At 40.4% G+C, this 19824-nt stretch overlaps 1 protein-coding gene across 1 annotated transcript in view; it reads right to left on the reverse strand.

The window, feature by feature from the left end:
- Positions 1–7412: 7412 nt before the first annotated feature.
- VPS41 (VPS41 subunit of HOPS complex) overlaps positions 7413–19824 on the reverse strand; it is a 194601-nt gene continuing 182189 nt past the window's right edge. The window contains exons 23-29 of the mRNA XM_060108229.1: positions 19639–19693; positions 18806–18946; positions 17420–17556; positions 10466–10565; positions 10315–10359; positions 8731–8810; positions 7413–8167 (exon numbers count right to left, since the gene is read on the reverse strand). Coding sequence (XP_059964212.1) covers positions 8087–8167; positions 8731–8810; positions 10315–10359; positions 10466–10565; positions 17420–17556; positions 18806–18946; positions 19639–19693 — 639 coding nt within the window. The 3' untranslated portion in view covers positions 7413–8086. The remainder of the gene's footprint in view (positions 8168–8730; positions 8811–10314; positions 10360–10465; positions 10566–17419; positions 17557–18805; positions 18947–19638; positions 19694–19824) is intronic.

The raw sequence follows: 19824 nt of genomic DNA on the forward strand, positions 1-19824 counted from the left end.
AATCACAGAAAGATCCTTTTGGACCCACCTCCTAGAGAAATGGAAATAAAAACAAAGATAAACACATGGGACCTAATGAAACTTCAAAGCTTTTGCACAGCAAAGGAAACCATAAACAAGACCAAAAGACAACCCTCAGAATGGGAGAAAATATTTGCAAATGAAGCAACTGACAAAGGATTAATCTCCAAAATTTATAAACAGCTCATGCAGCTCAATAGCAAAAAAACAAACAACCCAATCCAAAAATGGGCAGAAGACTTAAATAGGCATTTCTCCAAAGAAGATATACAGACTGCCAACAAACACATGAAAGAATGCTCAACATCATTAATCATTAGAGAAATGCAAATCAAAACTACAATGAGATATCATCTCACACCAGTCAGAATGGCCATCATCAAGAAATCTAGAAACAATAAATGCTGGAGAGGGTGTGGAGAAAAGGGAACACTCTTGCACTGCTGGTGGCAATGTGAATTGGTACAGCCACTATGGAGAACAGTATGGAGGTTCCTTAAAAAACTAAAAATAGAACTACCATATGATCCAGCAATCCCACTACTAGGCATATACCCTGAGAAAACCATAATTCAAAAAGAGACATGTACCAAAATGTTCATTGCAGCTCTATTCACAATAGCCCGGAGCGGGAAACAACCTAAGTGTCCATCATCGGATGAATGGATAAAGAAGATGTGGCACATATATACAATGGAATATTACTCAGCCATAAAAAGAAACGAAACTGAGCTATTTGTAATGAGGTGGATAGACCTAGAGTCTGTCATACAGAGTGAAGTAAGTCAGAAAGAGAAAGACAAATACCGTATGCTAACACATATATATGGAATATAAGAAAAAAAAATGTCATGAAGAACCTAGGGGTAAAATGGGAATAAAGACACAGACCTACTTGAGAATGGACTTGAGGATATGGGGAGGGGGAAGGGTAAGCTTTGACAAAGCGAAAGAGAGGCATGGACATATATACACTACCAAACGTAGGGTAGATAAATAGTGGGAAGCAGCCGCATAGCACAGGGAGATCAGCTCGGTGCTTTGTGACTGCCTGGAGGGGAGGGATGGGGAGGGTGGGAGGGAGGGAGATGCATGAGGGAGGGGATGTGGGAACAGATGTATATGTATGACTGATTCACTTTGTTATAAAGCAGAAACTAATTAAAAAAATGGAAAAATAAATAAATAAATAAATAAATAGCAAAAAAAAAAATTCTTTAATTTGTTAATGTGGCACATCACACTGATTGATTTGAGGATATTGAAAATTCCTTGGATCCCTAGGATAAATCCCACTTCATCATGGTATATGATCCTTTTAATGTATTGTTGGATTTGGTTTGCTAGTATTTTGTTGAGGATTTTTGTGTCTATATTCATCAATGACATTGGCCTGTAATTTTCTTTTTTGTGGTATCTTTGGTTTTGGTATCAGGGTGATGGTGGCCTTGTAGAATGAGTTTGGGAGTGTTCCTTCCTCTGAAATTTTTTGAAATAGCTTCAGAAGGATAGGTGTTAACTCTTCTCTAAATGTTTGATAGAATTTGTCTGTGAAGCCATCTGATCCTGGACTTTTGTTTCTTGGGAGTTTTAAAATCACAGTTTCAATTTCAATGCTTGTGATTGGTCTGTTCATATATTTTATTTCTTCCTGGTTAAGTCTTGGGAGATTGTACCTTTCAAAGAATTTGTCCATTTCTTCTAGGCTGTCCATTTTTTATTGGCATGTAGTTGCTTGTAGTAGTCTCTTATAATCCTTTGTATTTCTGTGGTGTCTGTTGTAACTTCTCCTTTTTCATTTCTAATTTTATTGATTTGAGCCCTCGGCCTTTTTTTCATGATGAGGCTGGCTAAAGTTTTATCAATTTTGTTTATCTTTTTAAAGAACCAACTTTTTAGTTTCTTCGATCTTTTCTGTTTTCTTCGTCTCTATTTCATTTATTTCTGCTCTGATCTTTAAGATTTCTTTCCTTCTGCTAACTTTGAGTTTTGTTTGTTTTTCTTTCTGTAGTTGCTTTACATGTAAGGTTAGGTTGTTTATTTGAGACTGTATTTGAGGTGAGATTGTGTTGCTATAAACTTCTCTCTTAGAACTGTTTTTGCTGCATCACATAGGTTTTGGATTGTCGTATTGTCATTTTCACTTGTATCTAGGAATTTTTTAATTTCCTCTTTGATTTCTTCAGTGATCCATTGGTTGTTTACTAACATATTGTTTAGCCACCACTTGTCTCTTTTACAGTTTTTTTTCTTGTGATTGATTTCTGATCTCATGGCGTTGTGGTTGGAAGATGCTTGATGTGATTTCAGTTTTCTTAAATTTATCCAGGCTTGCTTTATGTCCCAGCATGCGATGAATCTTGGAGAATGTTCCATGTGCATTTGAGAAGAATGTGTATTCTGCTGCTTTCAGATGGAATGCTCTATAAATATCCATTAAGTCCATCTGGTCTAATGTGTCATTTAAGGCCTGTGTTTCCTTATTGATTTTCTGTCTGGATGATATGTCCATCGATGTAAGTGGGGTGTTAAACTCCCCCATTATTATTGTGTTACTATCAGTTTCACCTTTTATGGCTGTTAGTATTTGCCTTATATATTGAGATGCTCCTATCTTGAGTGCATATATATTTACAATTTCTTATTGGATTGATCCCTTGATCATTATGTAGTGTCCTTCTTTATCTCTTGTAATAGTCTTTATTTTAAAGTCTATTTTTTCTGATATGTGTATTGCTACTCCAGTATTCTTTTTGTTTCAGATGATTTTTATCTTTTTAACATCTTTATTGGAGTATAATTGATTTACAATGGTTTGTTAGTTTCTGCTTTATAACAAAGTAAATCAGCTATACATATACATATCCCCATATCGCTTCCCTCTTGCATCTCCCTCCCTCCCACCCTCCCTATCCCACCCCTCCAGGTGGTCACAAAGCACCGAGCTGATCTCCCTGTGCTATGCAGCTGCTTTCCACTAGCTATCGGTTTTACATTTGGTAGTGTATATATGTCCATGCCACTCTCTTTGTCCCAGCTTACCCTTCCCCCTCCCGATGTCCTCAAGTCCATTCTCTAGTAGGTCTGCGTCTTTATTACCATCCTGCCCCTAGGTTCTTCATGACCATTTTTTTTTTTAGATTCCATATATATGTGTTAGCATACGGTATTTGTTTTTCTTTCTGACTTCACTCTGTATGACAGACTCTGAGTCCATCCACCTCACTACAAATAACTATTTCGTTTCTTTTTATGGCTGAGTACTATTCCATTGTATATATGTGCCACATCTTCTTTACCCATTTATCTGTTGATGGACACTTAGGTTGCTTCCATGTCCTGGCTATTGTAAATAGAGCTATAATGAACATTGTGATACATGACTCTTTTTGAATTATGGTTTTCTCAGGGTATATGACCAGTAGTGGGATCGCTGGGTTGTATGGTAGTTCTATTTGTAGTTTTTTAAGGAACCTCCATACTGTTCTCCATAGTGGCTGTATCAATTTACATTCCCACCAACAGTGCAAGAGGGTTCCCTTTTCTCCACACCCTCTCCAGCATTTATTGTTTGTAGATTTTTTGATGATGGCCATTCTGACTGGTGTGAGATGATATCTCATTGTAGTTTTGATTTGCATTTCTCTAACGATTAATGATGTTGAGCATTCTTCATGTGTTTATTTCCAGTTTTCTTTTGATTTCCATTTGCATGGAATACCTTTTTCCATCCCCACTTTTGGTCTGTATGTGTCCCTAGATCTGAAGTGGGTCTCTTGTAGACAACATATATATGGGTCTTGTTTTTGTATCCATTCAGCCAATCTGTGTCTTTTGATTGGAGCATTTAATCCATTTACATTTAAGGTAATTACCAGTATGTATGTTCCTATTGCCATTTTGTTAATTGTTTTGGGATTGTTTTTGTAGGTGTTTTTTCTTCCCTTCCTGTTTTGTTTTCTTGTGGTTTGATGACTATCTTTAGTGTTCTGTTTGGATTCCTGTGTGTGTGTGTGTATCTATTGTAGATTTTTGGTTTGCGGTTACCATGAGGTTTTGATATAGCAGTTTCTATATATACAAGATTGTTTTAAGTTGCTGGTGTCTTAATTTCAAATGCATTTCCAATATTCTGCATTTGTACTCTCCTCATGATTGCTGGTTTCGATATTATATGTGTGTGTGGATGATTTCCTACCATTCCTACCAAACATCCTACTGTATGTTTGCCTTTACCAGTGAGCTTTCCCATTCATAATTTTCTTGTTTCTAATTGGGGGCTTTACTTTTCTGCCTAGAGAAATTACTTTAGCATTTGTTGTTAAGCTGGTATGGTGTTACTGAATTCTCTTAGCTTTTCCTTGTCTGTAAAGCTTTTGATTTCTCCATTGAATCTGAACGAGAGCGTTGCTGGGTACAGTGATCTTGGTTGTAGGTTTTTCCCTTTCATCACTTTAAATATGTCCTGCTACTCCCTTCTGGCCTGCAGAGTTTCTGCTGAAAAATCAGCTGATAACCTTATGGGGATTCACTTGTATGTTATTTGTTGATTTTCCCTTTTTGCTTTTAATGTTTCCTCTTTGTCTTTAAATTTTGTTAGTCTTGGCATGTTCCTCCTTGGGTTTATCCTTCCTGGGGCTCTCTGCTTCCTGGAACTGGGTGACTATTTTCTTTCCGATGTTCGGAAAGTTTTCAGCTATTACCTCTTTAAATAATTTCTCAGGCCCTTTCTCTATCTTTTCTCCTCTGGGACCCCTCCCTATAATGTGAATGTTGGTGCATTTAATGTTGTTCCAGAGGTCTCTTAAACTGTCCTCATTTCTTTTCATTCTTTTTTCTTTATTCTGTTCCACAGCAGTCATTTCCACCACTCTGTCTTTCAGCTCACTTATCTGGTTTTCTTCCTCATTTATTCTACTATTTATTCCTTCTTGTTTATTTTTTCATTTCAATTGTATTGTTCAGCTCTGTTCTTTAAATCTTCTAGCTCTTTGTCACACATTTCTTGTGTCTTCTTTCTTGTTCCTCCATTCTTTTTCTGATATTTTGGATCATTTTTACTATCATTATTCTGAATTCTTTTTCAGGGAGATTGCCTATCTCCACTTCACTTAGTATTTCTTCTGGGTTTTTGTTTTGTACCTTCTTCTGGAACATATTTCTCTGACATCTCATTGTCTAATTTTCTATGTCTGTGGTCTCCTTTCTGCAGCCTGCAGGACTGTAGTTCCTCTTGCTTCTGGTATTTCTCCCCTGGTGGATGAGGCTGGTCTAAGAGGCTTGTGCAGGCTTCCTGGTTGGAGGCACTGGTGCCTGTGCACTGGTGGGCAGAACTGTGTCTTGTCCCTCTGGTGGGCAGGGCCGTGTCAAGGGGTGTGTCTAGACGTGGCTGTTGCCTCAGGTGGAATTTATACAGCCTGTCTGGTGATGGGTGGGGCTGTGTTCCCACCCTGTTGGTTGTTTGGCCTGAGGCGCTGGGCTGTTGGGTGAGGCCAGGTCTTGGTGTCCAAATGGCAGCCTTTAGGATAGCTCATGCCAGTGAGTACCCAGTACCTCCATCACCAGTGTCCTTGTCCCTGCAGTTAGCCACACGCCCCCCGCCTCCCCAGGGGACCCTCCAAGACCAGTAGGTAGGTCTGGCCCAGGCTTGTATGAAGTCACTTTTTTTACCCCTGGGTCCCAATGCTCATGAGACCTTGTGTGTGCCCTCCAAGAGTGGCCTGTTTACCCCAGTCCTGTGGCATTCCTGTGATCAAGGCCCATTGGTCTTCAAAGCCATCTGGGAACTCCTCCCTATGCCAGGCTGGGGAGCCTGATGTGGGGCTCAGAGCTCTCACTCCTGTGGGAGAACTCCTGCAATATAATTATTTTCCAGTTTGTGGGTCACCCACCTGGTGGGTATGAGATTTGATTGTATTCTGAATGTGCCCCTCCTACCATCTCACTGTGGCAGCTTCTTTGTCTTTAGAAGTAGAATATCTTTTTCGGTACGTTCCAGTCCTTTTTTGTTGATGGTTGTTCAGCAGTTAGTTGTGATTTTGGTGTTTTCGTGAGAGGAGGTGAGCTCAGGTCCTTTTACTCCACCATCTTGTTGAGATCTTGTGCCATGAGTTGCTCCTTGAGTTTAGACAGACTGCTTAACCTTTAAGTAAAATGATGATGATGATAATAATGCCTATCTCATAGTGTTATGATGATAATGCATGCAAAGTGCTTAGAACAGTGCCTGACACACAGTGATTGCTCAATAAATGTTCATTTTCATACTATTAAATATACATGGTTTAGCACTAGAACAGCCAAATGAATTAAATTGATTGAGAACATCTCAAATTCTCAGAGATGGACATACTTAAACAGGGTAAAATCCTTTAAAACTGTTTTCACAAAATAACTTTGAACTTGGCAGTTTCACACTCAGGAGAGGGTACAAAATAAGAAGTCTGCAACTACATTCCTCTTCTCCAGTACAAGTGAAGTAAGTTTGCTTTTTAGCTGTGTTTCAAATTGGGCTCATTTGTAAGGTATTTTTGTGAAGGAAGAGTTTCTCTCGTTAAAACAAAAACTAAAAACTAGCAGCATAGCAGAGAGATCCCTAGTCTTGGAATACAGAAATTCTGAGAGGGCTGACAATAATAACAAAGACTTTCCAATTCTAAATATTGAAGAGTGACCGAAAAAGTCTGTCTTCTACTCAATAATTTTTAACTCCAGTGCAAAGAGATGTACTGTGCATTTCCTGTGAACTTGGCCATGTGATTTCTTAGCACAGAGCCCTGTTCTAAAGTCAGGCAGTCGCCTTGGAGACTGTGATAACATCTCTGCATTTTGGTTTCTTTGTCAGTAAAACTGGGGATATAATGTCTTCTTCCTAGGGGTCCCGTGAGAATGAAATGAGATACTCCTCATGGAAATGACTGAGCCAAGTTTAATGGTGTGCTTGGTAGCCATGAGCATCCTTCCCTCTCCCCAAAAAGACAGATGCAGAAAGCTGCCTTTATTCCCTTTTATGGGACAAAGAGAGCAGGGACAGCAAGTATGTGCTTTTCACTGGTTAGAGGATGGCAATGTATCCCAAGGAGATGAAACCAATAACTATGAGTCGTGGGCACAAGTTTGAGTTCTCTCCCTCTATTCCATGCTCTCTACATTCTACAAGGGCAAAGGAGGCTCCAGAGAATGCTCCAGGAAATGTCGTTGTGTCCATCCTCTGGCATCACACGGTCCCCTTTCCCCTGAGCATCCCTCTCAGATTCTACAGTGTTACTCGTTTCCTCCCTGCTAGGAAAACCTATCCACACTCCCTCACACTCTAGGTGCTGGAACTCTTGCATTCCTTAGAGGGTGTCAGAATGCTTGATTAAAGTTGTGCAACCCAGGAAAAGTGAGTCTTTCACAGTGGGAAGAGCTAATGTTTATTCAATCAACAAACGCGGAATGCCTGCCAGGGCCAGACACTGCTGGTCATTGAGACAAAGAGAACGTGTCGTTAGTCAACATAAAACTGCAGAGCGTCAGATGGCTCTTGTTATTCCCAGACATCACTGAGTCAGTGGCACCAGGCACCATGTATCATTCAATGCCTATTAAGAAGATAACAGCTGATGACATATTAAAAAAAGCCAAACCCAGAATTTGAGAGTTGTTGCTGGCAGAGCACATGGAAACAAGGTCCAAGGAGCTGCTGGAGGGCCACAGTGAAGATGCACTCGGCCAGCCAGGGACAACTCTCAGCCGTCCACATTATGGCCGGACAGTTTTACTAGGACCTAAAAAGTCACTTCCAACTCCAAGACTTAGGTTTCCATTCCTAAATAATGAGTCAAACAAATAAATGATGAAATATTGACTGTGAACCCCCATCAAGGCATGGACAGGGAAAACCCTCACTTTATCAAGTGCAAAGAGAAACATCTAGTAAATGGGAGAAGATGAAGAAGCTTTTCTTAAGCATGACATAAACCTGTACAAATCTCTTGACAGCACTGGTGTCAACAAAAGCTTCTGTTGCTGCAGAAATGGTCTTCAGAGAGCGGCGAGGAAGAGGCTGACAAACAGAACTGGGCTATTTTTTCATCTCCAAAATGGCACTTCCTGGTCCCCGGTGCTTAGCACTGCAGATGTTACAGAACTGCACAGGAGAATTCTAAAAATGCAATTAAAAATGCAGGTTTTAAAAGATCAACCCTTTCTACTCTCATATTCAGAAATATCATGGGAGCACTGGTGGGGGAATGGGGATCAGGCGATGAAACACTGCTCCTTTTTCTGGAGGCTACTGCTGGTTCACACAGGATCCTGTCTAGACCAGCTGTTATTCTTGGACTCAAAGGACACCCCACAGCAAGACAAGTCTAACGTGACCCACGGGGACCTGGGGGAACCGACTTGACACTGAAAAAATAGCAGTGTCATGATACAGAAACCTGGGTGAGAAAGTTATAGAAAATGGTTCTCACTGTAGCTCATTTCTAAAGCTCAACTGTCATCAATTTTATCTCAACAAATTTACTTCCATGAAGATGCTTTTATACATGTTTAGTATCGTATACTAAGCATTTTTACATTTGAGAAGCAGGTACGTTGCTTTTTCTGATGTGACATAAACTATATTATAACTGAGACATGGACTGTGGTTATCGTTTTAAGCGCATCCCTCTGGCTGCACCCATTTCTCTCGAGTTGCTGGTGGCCAAGCAGCCAACTTACCATGCTGGTCATAGGCAGGCACTCCTTGTGAAACATATGGCGGCAGTGGAAGACCACCATGCTGAAGGGCTTAGCTGCGTCTGGGGGAGAGGGCAGGAAAGAGAGAAGAGCTCAGTGCAATAGGAGAAGTTTCACTTTCCAGCAGTAAGCGGCCTTGGGGGGATGCTAACTGATGAGCGCATCCCTGCAGTGCAGCATGGCTGAACACAGGGCAGGTGTGACAGTCCCGTTGCTATGGGGGGTCCCAGGTTACCTGCTTGGCCTCCAAGTCAGTTACTACAGCTTCATGACTGGGGACGATTTCATGGCAAGGCAATAGCATTTGTTGTGAAAACCCGCATCAGTATGTGTATGTGCAAAGCTCTCCCTCCTCCAGCCCCGTACACACAGTCATGACACTAAAGTGGATTCCGTGGCTTTGGGAGAGAATATGCTTTCGGTCGGTTCACCTACTGCCTTTGCCAAGGCCAGTCTTCAGGGCACAGCTGGGCTAACTAGGCTGTGACCTTGCCCTGTGCTGTACTTCTGCTGGGGCACCACACCTCTTCTGCTCGTGTTCTGTGTGGCCAGCTTGGTTCCGGTAAGACTGAATCCTTAACAGATTAAATTAGGAGTTTAATCTAACTATACAGTGCAGGTGCATGTGTTCTCTTTCTGTTAAAACACTGCCTAAAACCCTATGAAAGCTCACTGCTTTTCCTCTGCCCACTGCAGTTTTTAACACAAGCACTTAAAATCTAAACCTCTAAAAAACACCCTACGGGGAACTTCCTGTGCTCCTGCTCTGCTAAATAACCCCTTAAAGCTAAATAAATGGCACACAAACTAGGTCTTTTAGTACTTCTCTATGCTGAATTTATACACAAGCAGCATTTTTTTAGCATCTCAACAACTATGCTTTAATTTCTACTTTCAAATTATGGAAATTCCTCTTCTCAGGACCTATGATCCTTACATAAAATGCTTTAATTATATGAAGAGATATATAGCTACCAAGAACTATAAACAAATGTACGTGTCTTTTAAGGAGTCACAGTTCCCATTAGAAGGTATTTGTTTCCATTGAAATGTGAGATAACTTGGGTGCCTAGATCCATATAGCAGTGAAAAGCTTAAAGGAAAGGGAAAGCTACCTATACGTTTTATCCCAGGCACACACACGGTTCTGCTAGCTAGGAATCTAACAAGTTGCTGGTAAGTTTTCATTTTCTTTCCTTCTATACTAGGGCAGTGGTTCTCAAAGACTGGCCCCTGAACCAGTCGCATCCACATCACCTGGGAACTTGTTAGAAATGCAGATTCTCAGGTCCCACCCCGCACTACCGAATCAGCACCTCTGGGGATGGGACCAGCAATCTGAGTTTTCACAAGCCTGCCGGCCGATGCCAACTCACTCAAGAGCTTGGGAGCCTCAGCTCTAAGGAACGGCAGCACCAGCATGCAACTGAGTAGCAACATATGGGCTGAAATTCTTCTCTAAACTGGATTATCCCAAAAGGTATATAATCTTATAAATTGTAATCAGCTAACTTCAAAATTTTAACACGTATTTGGGGATTTTTTTCCCCCTCCCAACCATATTACCTGATGGAAGAATAGGGGAAAGACAGGACTCACAGATGTTCTCCTCTGCAAGGAAACACATACACTTGGGATTATACAATGTTTCTCTTTGCTGTGTCCTTTCTGATAGCAAGGCAGGCAGTTCCAATAGGATTCTTTCAATTTTACCCACCATCAACCAGAATGCCTTTCATTTGAGTTCGGTGCATCTTCTTCAGTAAGGACAAAGAGTCAGCTACGAGAATCTTCTTGCAGCCTTCACGAAGCAGAATCTAATGCACACATTGTGAAAGAAAAGCCATCTTAAAAAGACTCAAATATGGGGGAGAAGCCACGTACTGCTCCCATGCAGCGGCACAGCAGGGAGAGGTGACCCCTTTCCCTTTCAGACCAATTCCTCTGGCACTAATGTGAGCTTCCACCCTTTTCTTTTTTTTTTTTTTTTTTTTTGGTGGGGGGCGGTATTTTACTGCAAGTTGTGAGGTGTGCTTAAGCCAGATGCCATTTTTCACCAGAACTTGTTGCTGCTTTTCAAAGAGGGAGATGCTCAAGGCCTGAAGGGCTGGGAGACTCTGGTGCAGTGCCCACATCTTCTGGCCCAGTGGGTCTTAGTGCACGTGGTTCTGTGCGGCTCTGTGGAAATGCCATGGAAATTCACACAATGAAGACATCGCCGCCTCCCGGGCCGCCCAGCTCTGGGTCACGGCAAAGGCGGAGCTGCATCCTGACTTTCTTCACACCAAAGTCACTCTCAACTCTAAAACCTACGTGGACGTTCTGCTTTCACGTGGTTTCAATTCATGCCACCAGGGGAGGAAACTGGAAGCGGTCAGTGGTGGTCCTCCTTCCCCAATCGGCTATGATAACACGTCCTCCTCTCAGATCCCGAGGAGCAGCGGTAGTGGGTGAATGCACCCAGGGGGTTTCTCGCCTAATTACATGAGCCGAGAAAACAGAGGAGCCAAGAAAACAGATGTCCAGAGTTCTATACCCACCGTTTCTAAAGCTGATGAGCAGGAAACTACATGATTTTACTGTTTCTACATTAATTGAGACACTGCCTATTAAGTTTTATTCTTTAAAATGCTGCTAGAAATGGAAATTTTCAGATGCATTTTAAAAAGACATTAAAACTGTAACAGACGTCATGAAAGCATACTGGAAGAGGAGAATAACAAATACTAATGTTGGTAAACTTTAAGAAAACGTATAAGCAAACGTATCTACCTGCCCAGGCTCTAATACTAAAATAAAAACTTAGCAAAATAAAATAAAAACACAGCAAAATGCTTCAAAAAGAGCTGGCTATGACCCTGAGTGGGTCTTTAAGGCCCATGGCATGAATGGTGGGCCTGGCGGTCTAGACAGAAGCCACGGTGTCTGCAAACTTAGAAAACAGGGAAGAAAAAACAACAACAACTAAGAAGGAACCATTTCTTCACCAGGATTACATTTTTCTAAATAGGCACAATCTGTCCACCCACAGAAAGTATTTTCTAGGAAAAACTTTAGTATTCAGAGGCACATAGCCAGGAGAAGGGAAAATACACAAGTAGAGCTTTGTATGTTACTAACTTCTTCCTATATCCCTCTCAACCACTCTAGTTTCCTTAACATTACATTGTTTCCCTCCATAGTTCTCAGTTTTTCTAAATTCTATGTTTAATATTACCTTTATTCTTTCTTTTTCATCGTTTTCATGTCAATCAGTTGTAGCTTCTGTAATCATTACAAGCATACCTTGTTCTATTATAAGATTAAATAAGAACATATTTATAAGATAGCTGTTGAAAACTAACACAAGACTCTCCCTATTTTTCCTTAATTCTCTGCAGTTCATCATCATTGATAATAATTCCAAGCAAAAGCAAAGCACCAGACTCACATTTTATAAAGCAATAAAAGGACTGTACATCAGCAAAGTTATTATGGCTCATTAAAAACAGCTGCCATGGGAAAAATGCCATACAAGACTGCCAAGTGTCTGAGATTTCTATTTTAAACGATTCTTTGAAATGTTGAACTTTTTGCTGACATTGCCTTGTTCATACTGTAGTGCTTATCATCGGCATTGCACGTGAGATAGTTACCTGGTTTTACAAGCCCCCAATAAGATAGCAGAGCTAGACCTAGAAACCATTTTACCTAATTTCTGATCCATTATTTAGGCCACAATGCAATGGGATTTAAATTCTACTTGAAAAAACTTTGCTTTTTGTTGGGATTATTATCAAAGGTGATGAATTGCAGAGAAATAAGAAGGAAAAGACAAAGACTCTAAGGCCTCATGCTGGAGTTCAAAAATAGAATTATAAATGCAATTGCATTTAAATTTACAATAGCACAAAGTAGGCATGTACCGAATTGACTAAAGAAGCTATAGTTGGTTGTCACAGGCTACCTGTGGTGAAGCCAAACTGAAATAATTTTAAAGGAAAAAAATAGATTTTATTTTAAAAGTTTATTTTGGGGATGTATAAATTTAAAAACTCTTTCTTAGAAGAAGTTAAGGGCTTATGCACTGGGGGGTCAAAAAGAAACCCATGTGGGCCCCTGAAAAAGGCAGATAGGAAAGAAGTCGCTATTTCCTCTTAATTCATTTGTCTCTGGGTTTCAAAGTAGAGACCTATGGGGAAATGATAAAGGCACATGGAGTTTGTAGCAAATGTAAATATGGGAAAAGAACTTTGATAGATGCAGAGATGTCTGGAGTCAGTTTTCCTGTGTGTGTGTTCATGTACATGTGTGAAGTTCAACGAAACGTAAGAAAGCTTTTTGCTTCTCCTAGAAATATTCATTCAGATCATGAGCTGCTCGAGCTGCATTCTACTCATCTCCTGGTCCCTGAGACAACACGTGGAAGCCCTGTAAGTACCTACCCAGCACAGGATCTAACACAGTAGGCACGCAAATATTTAAATAAGTGTGTTTATAAACAGTCAAACATATAACTTAAAAACCTTATGCTGAAAAATCTAAGCTGCTTTATTACAGATTCCAAAATAAGTATTACGAATGATTTCCATAGAAATATCGTTAAGACTACACAGCTGCATTCACTATATAAAGGCTTGCTTATGAAAGGACCATACTGAGAACTTGAGAGAAATACTTCAGAGACCATCTAATCTAGAAGCTCCTAAATGTCAATGTATAGCCCAGTGCCAGGCTGAGTGTATAAGAAACACCAAGGTGGTCTAAGGACCTAGTCCCTAATCCTCTCCAGCAGATCTGGGGTGGTACCTGAAACTTGGTAATTTAAGAAAAGCATTCAGATAATTCTGGTGTGCTGCCAGGCTTAACAAACACTGATTTAATCTAATGGGAAAATGGACACCCAGAGAGCTTATGTGCCCTCCCCAAAGGTCAACAGGCTTGTTAATGGCAAAGCCGGGACTAGAGTCCACGTCTGCAAATACCATGTCCACGGCTCTTTAAAGACAACAGGTTGCCTGTTCATCTTCCAAGACAATCCTATATATTCCTGTGTTGTAACCTGCCAGTACAGTGACTTCATCGCCAGAGACCAGTGGGACAACTAGTGAGAAAAACATTTAGTCAGAGTATCTGAGTTCAAACCCAGTTCCTCACCTTCCCAGGCTGGCGAGTCAAAACTTTTTGAGACTCAGTCTTCTTACATGTAAAATGGAGAGGACAGTTCCTTAAGGATCATTACTGAAAATGACTGTCAAATAAGACTGTCAAAAGAGAAGTGTTTAAGAACAAAGATGCTGGAACTCTTAAGAGGAAAAAAAAAAAAAGCAATGGAAGTGGATATAAATGCTAAATAAATGCTAAATTTATAAATAAAATGTCTTGCAAATATGAAACAGCATAAAAATAATTTGGAAATTGTGGTCAGTTTAATGTAAAAATAGAAATATCATTTATATCAATTGTTTCATAAATAATTTATATCAAAACAAGTGCTCTTTTGTCCTTGAAATCAGACCTAGAAACATTTTAGGTTTATGAAGTATAAGGGGTACTTTTATCCTCCTTACTTCACTGAAGCTAAATTTTGTTGAAGCATTGTACTAATAATGTAACAAGGTATAAAAATAAGTTAAACAGTTGAAACACTGATAATGTGGTTGGTTTTTCCTTAACTTTAATGATGTCATAGACATCTGACATGCCTCATGCTAAACTTCAACTGAGAAAAGTTGTTGCATTTTAGAAAACATGAAATTAGAACCAGAAGAAATTTTTTCCCTGAACTTTCTCTGTACCTTCTCTTTCTAGTTAGCAATTCACTAAGGAGTCATCTCCCAAAGCATTTTCAGTGGCCAAATAAGTTTTAAAATGCTGTCTACTTGATTGTAAAGCTGACCCTTGGATTCCGAATGCAAATTAGAAAAAAAAAAAGTGCTGAGAAGCCCTGAGATAACCTTTCCCTAACATTTGACTATGGATTCCTTCGTTTACTGAATGGTTCTTAATGTCCCCCACGGTCATTCCCCCTCATGCACAGCAGGGTCCAGATCCTTGCAAATTCATGGACCTGCAAAATCTTGGGAATTTTTTTATCCCATTAAAACATGTGAAACTCAACTATAGTTTTATGAAACAAATGAAGACACTAGACAGAATAAAAAATGAATGTGAAACCTTCTGGAAGCTTCAAAATGCTCTATAAATAGATATATTTTTACAGTGATTTCTAGAGAAAGAAAATAAATTTCTATTAATAAAAAAGGTCACCTTTTTCATAGAAAATAATTCAAAATTCTTTCTTCATGTATAAGTAGGAAGTACCTCCTGGGATTCTTTGAACAACCTGCCCCAGTAGAGTATTTTCTCTCTGCATCCTCCAGCAAGATGTCTGAGGGCCAGAGGAGACTCCCCACCCCTACCCCGTCGGGGATTTACAGGCTGCCACCACTCCTCGGACTCACTGGTAAAGTAACTCCCAGCCTCCTTAACACACCACCAACTGCACACTTACACATCTTAAGGAAAAGCTCTCATTACATTTAAAAGTTAAGAGGATAAAATATTGATTTAGCAGCTGTTTAGTGGCCAGTTTTTTAGACAGAATTCACTTTGCACCTAATAATAATTTTATTTTTATTCCCGGCTGACTCAGAACTATGCAAATTACATTGATAAAACATGAATGAGCAGTGAGACCCAGTGGTGCCCCTGAGCTTGGTTCTCCAGAAAGAACCTAGGAAGAGGGATGTATTAGGTGTTTTTGTAGGCACATTTTTCAACCTAGAGGCTAGGCTTCAGGCAGTAGAGCTGAAGGACAGGAGGGGGAATTATGTTGTCACCTTCCTTGGGGTAGACTTGTTCAGAGACACTTAAATGTCTTCCCAACAAACTGGAATTTGCAACTTGGAGCATATCCAGGCAGACCCAGGGGTGGTGAGTACTGAGGAGATACACATCATTATCGAACTCACTCATGCCCCGAGCTTTACGAGGTCTGACACTGGAACTGCTTTCCCCAAAGCCAACGCACGCTTCAGAATGAAGTGAATCATTTCCTGCCTGGATGGCTCTTCTGTATCCTTCAGGTGCTGCACAAAGCACAAGCCCTTCACGTCACCTCTCCTATTTCTCCTTCCTTCCTGGCCCTCCTGCAATAACCTTTCCCTGGCTCACCTCACCTGCAAGCCCCCGAATTCCACCATAAATACCTGTTCATCTGGAAGATTTTTGTAGAACAGATCATCAACCTACTTGCCAAAACCAAATACCCATTTCTTTCCCATGACCCCCAATTTCCCAAAAGCCTCCTAAGCCAAGGCTCCTTGTTTTGTCACTTTTCACCCTCAGGAAGACCTCTTCTTTAAAGCTGTGTTACCCCGTAAGACCACAGTCACCTGTGGGCTGCAGGGTTAACCTCCCAGTTCGAGGAGGAAGCTGGACCCTGGACGACTCCTGCCCTCATGGTCTCTTGACTAATTCCACCGGACCTCTCCCTTCACCCACTGTCTGAACACCTTCACAACGACTCCTTTGGAGATTTTCACGTAACAGTATCCTCCTCCCTGGCCACAAGATCCTGGCCCTCCAGCTCTGTCTTTACAGCTTAGGCTTCACACAGTAGAGCTGAAGGACAGGAGGGGGAATGATGTTGTCCCCTTCCTTGGGGTAGACTTGTTCAGAGACACTTAAATGACTTCCCAACAACAATTCCTTTACAGCTCTGACTTTTCTTTTTGACGCCATTGACCTTCCTCATCTTCTTCTCCTTTTCACCCAAGTCTCTTCCTTGAGGCCACCACCCCGAGTTCAGCAGGCGGCCCCCCCCCCAGCTCTGCACCCTTCCCAGTGATGACAAGCCCACAAGTCGTCATCACATGCTCCTCCTTTCCTACCCTGGAGACCACTTCTCTCCCCACGACCGTGTCTTTCAGCTCTACCTGCAAAATCTCAATGTTTCCAGGAAAGCCATTTCATCCACATTCTACCAAAGGCTCATTTTCAAATGAGCTAGAGAAAGAACAGTCTGAATTTTTCAAGAAATGGGCTTTAAATAGTTTCAAGTTCTCTGAAAGCTACCAGCATTCCGAAATACAGTCACTGTTAGCGGCTTTTTAAGGAAGATCGGGATGCTTTGTGATTAGCATATTAATTATTTATAGGAAGATAATGGCTCTGATCACAAATTCCGAATCACTGCAGATAGTACGTTTGTAATACTCTAGAAAACAGACAAAAGGTAAAATGAAATTCTGTTATTTGAACATCTTTCAGGCAACAGGTTACTGAGTGACTTCAAGGAAATGATCAAACTATTTGAAAAAAAAATTTTTTTTCATTTCTCCAAATGGACACAATGCTCATTCTACTTAAAAGTGGTTTGGGTGGTCTGATCTAATAGCCACTGTAACGATGCCTGCACCTTCCCCAGTGCCATGCTATATTTATCCCATAAATGTAAGAAAGCCTACTCATCAAGAAGAATAAGTCTGGGGATAGTTAAGAAATACCGATGGCTTCCTGCAAGGGCAGTATTTCTAATTTCTCTGTTTGAATGGTATTCCAAATATCTGGGCCTAAGTAAAATGTGACTATCAAATTGAATTGATGTCCAAAATAAGCCCTAGAAATGTTTATCCAGTAGTCAGTCAACTTACTCAGCATGCTCATTTGTCCAAGAAAAGATACTTACTTGCAGATTGTAGTCTTGCAGAATTTTCACCAAGGAGTCTCTCAAATTAGGAATCTCCATTCCTTCCTTAATACGGTGAATCAGTAGAATTGGGTCAACATGCGTGCCGATATTGTTTAACAAGCCGGTGATAAAGGCTACAAGACATCGCGGAGAACAACATATAAGCAGTGTAGCTAATGCAATTTTAGGTCGAAAGTCACTCAAAGAAAATGTTATTTCCTTTAAGTAAGTGTTAAAAAGCATTTGAATTGTTAAATCCTCCCAGGAACTAATCTTCCTTTACCTTCCTCGAAGGAGAAGCTAAATGAGAAGGGATTAAGACAAAAAAAAATGAGATGAGAACAAATGATTACTTCAGAACACAGTTTGTAATGCCAAAGGGGGGCAACTAGTATTTGAGAATTTACTAAGGCTCAGCTATCATATACGTTTCTCCTATTCTGCCAAGGTAGGAATGCTATTTGTTCCCATTTTCCAGAAAAGGAAAATGGGGTGGTTAATGAATTCATCCAGGGTCACACAGCTAGTGATTTTTGAACCCAAATTCAAACCCAGGGCAGGCCCAGGTTCACCGTGTGCTTCATTACCCGAACTTTGCCTCCTTTAAGATCCTTAGACCACCACTCTATCAGGCTAAACTAGATTCTTCGAGCTATATGTGCATGTAGCTACCTTAATCTAAAATGGACTTGAATAACACCCTCCTCTTGAATCTCTTATTAAAAAACAGCGTAAATCGTAACAGCGGTTTCTAGAACTTGAAAATCTTGAAACAGATAAGCCTTCTGACCAAAAAATAAAAAAGGGAAAAGGGGAAAGCTTTTAAACCACGACTGCTAGTTTCTGAATCATATCTGTATCTTTAAAAGAGGACTTGCCTTTGTTTCCTTCCAAAATGGGAGACCCCAGGCAGATGGTCAGGGAGCGGCAGCAGATATACACTCCTGGTGCTGCACTGATAAAACAGGGCAGGAAAGAGAGGCTCAGGGCTACAGTAGCGAACCTCCATATATGGTCAGTGTCCAGTAATGGTTATGGGTTTCCATAAAGAGACTCCATAAGGGCTAGACCACACACTTTCAAAATAAATGCCCCCTGTGTACAAACAAAACCAAAATCTTCTATTCCATTTGGGTGCAGTAGGTAGAAATATGCTTCAACCAAGTGTTCTTTATCAAGTTCAGCTAATACAAAGTGATGAGGCTCCAGGCTTCCCTGCACAGGAAGAGTACTGGAAATCATTACTATGTACCCTGGCCTATTTTTATTACAGATACTTCACCGTATTTTTAACTCAGTGCATCTTGAGATGATTCCTACTCTAGACACAACTGGCTAAACAGAGAGAAAGAGGTTGTGACTGCAGATGGCTTTTCTGCTTACGTGGTTTGTCGATGGAATATAAAATCAGATCTTCCCAGAGTTCCCCGTCATCCTGCTCCTTGGCAAAGTCAATCGCTTTATCAACGTCATGTAATTCCTCCATGATCATCTTCAGGGCGCTTCGGCTGTTACCCATTCGGCCTAGCAAAATGTGAGAAATACATTTAGGATAATGTAATAAAACAGTTTAAAAGAAATCACATATCTCTTAATTTGTTTACATAGTTTATGGCTATGATGAAAAACATATTTCCTTATATGTCATCTGTAACTCAGTAAAATCAGTATTTCCTACGCGCTGGGTATTTACTTTGTCCTAAGTACTCATTTAAGTGCTTCACATGAATTATTTCATGTAATCATCACTATAATCTTATGAGGTATGTTCTACTAATATTTCTATTTTATAAAAGAGGATATAGGAATGTTAGTGCCTTGCCAAGGTCGTACAGGTACTAAATGGCAGACCTGGAATCTGAATCAAGGTCTGTCAGATTCTGACTTCCTTCTTATGATAATTGGGAAAAATCCCCCAAAACTTCTCAACCCGTCTACAGTTTATTGTGATTTATATTGTAAGGTGTGAACTGATACAGCTTTGGTCATTTATTACACAATTCTAATTGTTATCTCAGTAGCATATATTAAATGATGCGACCTTCTCTATTGAGGTGTGAAGTCTCCTTTACTAAATATTCAATTTCTTATACAAATCAGGCTCTGACCTCTGTGTTACTCTGGTCTAAAACCTATGTCCATTCTTACACACTTTACATCACGTTGTCACCCCATTCCTTAGTTTATGGGGACCAAAATGAATAAAAGCTACTCACTCAGAAGATAAACTGTCTCTTCTACGAAGTTTCTCTGTTGACAGATCTCAAGAGCCTTCAAGTAAAGCAGGGTAAAAAAGTTATTATGGGTTACCAGCCAAGAACAAATATCTATAGAGTCACTTAAACACACAAGTTTGAAATAATTTTTTTCATTGCCTCCCTTTAAAAACAAAACAGAGCCAA

This window comes from Mesoplodon densirostris, chromosome 9 (genome assembly GCF_025265405.1).
Source record: "Mesoplodon densirostris isolate mMesDen1 chromosome 9, mMesDen1 primary haplotype, whole genome shotgun sequence".
Lineage (NCBI taxonomy): Eukaryota > Metazoa > Chordata > Mammalia > Artiodactyla > Ziphiidae > Mesoplodon > Mesoplodon densirostris.